The sequence below is a fragment of the Phragmites australis genome, chromosome 1 (assembly GCF_958298935.1).
Source record: "Phragmites australis chromosome 1, lpPhrAust1.1, whole genome shotgun sequence".
In the NCBI taxonomy this organism is placed as follows: Eukaryota; Viridiplantae; Streptophyta; class Magnoliopsida; order Poales; family Poaceae; genus Phragmites; species Phragmites australis.
The window spans coordinates 31,166,256-31,171,194 of NC_084921.1; the positions used below are offsets into that span (position 1 = coordinate 31,166,256).

Below are 4,939 nucleotides of genomic sequence, written 5' to 3' on the forward strand. Positions count from 1 at the left end.
GACTTCTTGATGTATTGCATCCACGAGACCTAATAACATATATTCTTGACAAACATATTAGTCCCAATAACTATATTATTATTAATCACCAAAATCACAACTATGGCCTAATAGGGCCATTTTCGCTACAATACACTTGTTAGTCACAATAATACAGTTGTCATTAATCACCAAAATACTTACTACTTACCTATGAGCCTAGATGCTACAATCTCCTCCTTTTTGGTGATTGATGACAATACAAGATAATATAGAGATATTAATTGAAGTATACCCAATCATACTAGGCAATTGACAACATATATCAATAAAGCAAAAGAAAGCCTAGCAATATAATAACATAGCATGCTAGAAGAATAAGAAATAAACATGCATGAAATTAAACACAATGTGATGACAAGCAAAATACATCAATAGAGAGAACCAAATAGCATGTCATTACATCAAACCCATATGATCAAACAAGACAAACCTAACTACCCAAACTCCTAAACTCCCCTCGAAACAAAAGCTCTCTAGACACTCATGCTAAGACTCTCTATCCCAACTCCCCCTATGCCTAGACTCTCCCCCTTTGGAATCTAAGCACAAAAAATAGAACACATCTAAGCATCTGGAGCTGGAGTAGATGAAGGAGCCGACGCTGTCGAAGAAGGTTGCACCACGAACTAAGAATCGTCGGACTTAGAGTTAGAAGAGACAAGCTTAACAGTGGTGTCGACGACAGGAGAGAGCGATCCTGCTAAAGGTTGAACAGATGCAGAAGGAGCAGGAACCTCTGTCGACACTATGTCAGGACAGGGATTGGAGCTGGAAGTATCGACACCCTGAGATGCCATCTGCTGAAGAGTAGCATCAAGCTCATCAAAAGCTAACTGCACAACAGAAGATGGCTCGACCGAGGGGTGCTGAGCAAGGACGATTGGCTGCGGAGAGTCCTCGAAGCTGAGAGGTCCATTGGTCAAAGGTGACGACAACAAAGGAAGCATTGGTCTCTGAGAAGTCCCGGCAGGTAGAGAGAAAACTCTGGTGATGAAAAGTGCTGAAAGAGGAAAGCCTGACGCCGGAGTACTCAAGAGACAACCAACACTACCTAGGAGAGGACCCGGGGCTGGAACTAGTGCTGGAGGTGTAGTTGGCAACTAAAGACCTGTATGCTAAAAAAGGATTAAGAACATCCGACCATTGTTCTCCTTGTCTGTCTGAACAGCTACAAACATGGCCTGCTACTGCCACTGGAATGACTGCATGAGCACTGTTTGCTGCTCCTGCTGACAAAGCATATCCACCTGAAGCTTCGCCTGCATCTCTGCCTGGGCTGCCATCTGTAGCTGCATTTGCTAAAGAAAGGGGGTAAACTCTGAAGGTGGTGTAGCAGGAGGTACAGAAGGTGTCATCTCAGGTGCTGAAGAGAGTGGAACTGAGTTCTATGGTGCAGCCTGAGAATAACCTCCTGCCTCGGCGTCGTGAGACCTAGCGACTGGAGGGAAGTACTCGACGTCTTCTGAGTCTGAGTCACTGTCACTGTCTACATCAAAGAGGACATAAGGGAGCTCTGCCTCGGTCTCTGCTATGGCCTGGTCCTCAGCTGCTGCTCTCTCCCTCTCCCCAACTAGGATGCTCCTTAGCGTGAACCATGGCACGCTGACCATGTCATCTGTCTGTAGGAGCACTAGGGATATACTCCTGGAACTGAGTAGGAGAGTCCTCGTAGGTCTCGAGGAACTCATGATACCTGATCACATGATCAAGAAAATGTGAAATAAAGTGCGCATATGGCTGTTGTTTGGCCAGAGACATCCCCTCTACTATGCCATCCTCAATCTCACAAAAAAAAATCAGATCCACTATATCAAAACGCTGGTGAGTGAGGATAGAGAGGATCAACCACTACTGCAAACTAGTAATAGCCTCTCCGTAGCCAATCCTTGGCAACAATCTACGTCTCAAGGCCAAGTGGATGGCTTCACCTCAGGTGCCAACATGTTTGGTAGTCTCCATGATCCTAGAGTGAACGTCTGCCTGAACAGTGGCCTGATCTCCTCATCAGTGAGAAAGACACCACCAACTAGAGGACGACGAGGGGGCTCGGTGTTCGAATAAATGACCTCGTGAAGAAACCTGGAACTCACCTGAACCCCTAAAGCCTCAAGTATCCTGATCCTTTATAATCCGATTTGCTCTCCCTGGAACATGAACTCGATGAAATTCCTCTCTAGTGCAACTCATACTGTGGCATAGAAGACTCTGACCCACTCCTCAACATGTCTGTCCACACCTATGAGCAGAGCTGTAAGACCGGAGATGGAGTTAAAGTGCTGCCTCACATCCACTCCCTCTGCAGCCAACTGGTATAGTGCCAGTTGAGCGTCCTGTGCTGGCTCAACTTGACCTTCTTCTGGAGATAAGAGTGGAAGAAGCTCTAATGTAGAACGGTGTAGAACATGTGACCTACCCCCTCATCTCTGACCAGGGGAAACCACTCATCGATCATCAGAAACCTCAACTTCTTGATTTTTGGTGACTTGTAAGAGGTCAAGTCATACAAAGGAATCTCTCCCTAGGGCTGAGACTGCTCTGACTATTGTTGCTCTGTCTGCTGCTCCTCCTCTGGCTCAAGCTCCTGATGAACCCTCTTCCGGCTACATGACTGGCTAAAAGGCATCAAGCCTATCCCCACGGTAGGATGGGTGCGGGTGGAACGAAAAGGAGGTGAAGCGATGTCTCTGATCTCAAAGTCTCGCTGAGCATCTGCTGCATCTGCAACAGCAATGGCACGATCCATCTCTTTCTGAGCCTTTGACCTCTTCTTCTTTGGCTTCTCAACGGCCTTGCCTTTATTACTGCGCTCACGACCCATCTAATAGGTAGAAAGATGAATGTCACACCCTGATTTTTAGATTTCCCAAATTTCTAAAATCCCAAGATTAGATTATAGGTTAAATAACTAGAATGGGAAGAATCCTATTTTCTCAAACCAAATTCAAATTTGAATAAGGTTATTATTTGGTTGAATGCATTCATGCTGGTTAATAGGCATCTAGGGTTCTCTTTTTGAGTTGTGGGTTTTCTCTGGATTTTTTTAACTCATTTCGATTTTATTTAAGTTCATTTGAGTTAAATTTAAATTTAAAAATACCAAAATATTTTCATGAGTTCAAAATATTTTTGTTGGCTTCTAAATATTTTCAAAATCTTTCTGGAATTTTCCTAGAATTTATAGATTTTAGTTGCTATTTTATTTGACTCTTATTGTGCTTCCTTCTTTTCTGAAATTCTCAAAACTCTAAATCCTAATCGGACCCAAACACAATCCTAAATCCCATTCCAAGCCCGAGCCAAGCCCCCCCCCCCGGTCCGCTCCTCTGCTATCCTTTCTCGGCACAGCTAGCCAACCGGCTGCTCCGGCCCATTCCACACCGCTCTCTCCTTCCTGCCTGGGCTGCACCCCCGTCTCACTCCCGCATCCGACCCAGCACGTGCGGCCGGCTGCCAGCCAAGCCAGTGTCCACGCCAACTGCGTTTCCACCTCCTACTGCCAAAGCGCCTGCGCCGTGCCGCCTTCGCCACTAAGCCGCTTACTTGTAGGTCCCGCTTCTTAGGCGCATCTCCTACCTCAGATCGGAGTCTTACTCCATCTCGAGCCGAGCGCCGTAGCATGAATCCGCGCTCAATCCGTATGGAAGATTGTCTAGAAGCTTACTTAATCAAATCCCTGTGATCCCCTCTATCTCTTCCCGGCTTATCTCCAATGAATCCGCGTTTAAATGAGGAAGTTTGAGTCGGATTTGAGCCTCCACCACCATACTCCTAATTGAACTCAACCCCGGCCTCTTTGAACCTCCCCGCCTATAACTAGATGCATATACGCTCTCCCCAAAAGCTGTCGTCCCTTCTCCACAACTTCCCATCGAGTTTCCAACGCCGTACCACCCCCGCACCGCAGCTCCGCCACCCGAAGATGCCACTGCTCAACGTTAAGCTTCTTTGATGCTATGTCACCCCTGCAGACACCCTCGGTGAGTTCCCCCAGCTCCCCACTTCATTATCCATCACTCACCGGAGTCCCTAGTTCGCTGGAGCGCTGTTCCAGCGAAGTCCAGTCGTGCGCCGTCGTGTCCTGCTCGTCGCTGTCCTCTGTCGTCTTATTCTTTCCCTCTGGCAGCCCTAAACCTTTATGAGTTGTACGATCTGTGATGCACAGTCCAGATTAAATCCAATAGATACCCTTTCATCTACCAATAGGAAGCCAACATGTGTCAGCATAAATCCAATCAGCTCAGTTTGCCACTTCATCCTTCCACGTTAGCATCTTTGATGATGTGTCAATCCACATGTCTACAACATCATCAAAGCCTGTCCAGTCAGCAATTCAAGGATTTCCCATACAAAAATAATTCCAGAAATTTCAGCTTTTGCAGATAAGTCCCTGGATCTTTAAATAGCCATAACTTCTTCATTTTAACTCCGATTTCAGTGGTTCTTGCGCTCAAATTTTTATAAAATCATGATCTATCTAACAATGCTAATTTCAAGTATCAATTCTCATATATTTGTAGTAGTTTTTTCTCATTAACACTTAGATCCCTACAACATGAAGATATTATTTTGATTAGTAAATTTATGGTTGTCACTATGACGTATAGGTCATGTACTATGTGTCATTGTATCGCAAATATAAGTTTATGATATTAAAATAATATATTAATTTGTAGGTCACACATGTTAATGCTTCAATCAATCTTTTCTACCATTTCATGTGAAGCTTTAGTTCCTATCGCCTAATCTTTCCTCGAAAGAAGTCCACTCAATCATGTTTCCTTGTCCTGCCCAATCAAAGATCCCAGACCATCATTCTATTCCTGTTATTCTTGTAATTTGGAGTTTATTTGGTGTTTATTCGATGTTTCTTTTGTTTGTTGATAGAATTCGTGATTAG

General features: G+C 44.9%; 1 protein-coding gene across 1 annotated transcript; it reads right to left on the reverse strand.

The window, feature by feature from the left end:
* Positions 1 to 668: 668 nt before the first annotated feature.
* On the reverse strand, positions 669 to 1,652 carry LOC133884057 (uncharacterized). The gene is made up of 3 exons (XM_062323453.1): positions 1,451 to 1,652; positions 1,094 to 1,340; positions 669 to 945 (listed from the first exon to the last, which is right to left on the reverse strand). Exons 1-3 carry the CDS (start codon positions 1,650 to 1,652, stop codon positions 669 to 671), a joined length of 726 nt encoding a protein of 241 aa, XP_062179437.1.
* Between the last annotated feature and the right edge of the window lie 3,287 nt (positions 1,653 to 4,939).

Bases quoted from the DNA above. Each gene is read 5' to 3' on its own strand.
- LOC133884057 (XM_062323453.1), bottom strand. From the start codon at position 1,652: ATGGTCAGCGTGCCATGGTTCACGCTAAGGAGCATCCTAGTTGGGGAG. The intron at 1,341-1,450 runs GTTATTCTCAGG...CCCTTTCTTTAG, and splicing joins TCACGACGCCGAGGCAGGAG to CAAATGCAGCTACAGATGGC. The intron at 946-1,093 runs GTAGTGTTGGTT...TGGACCTCTCAG, and splicing joins AGCCCCGGGTCCTCTCCTAG to CTTCGAGGACTCTCCGCAGC.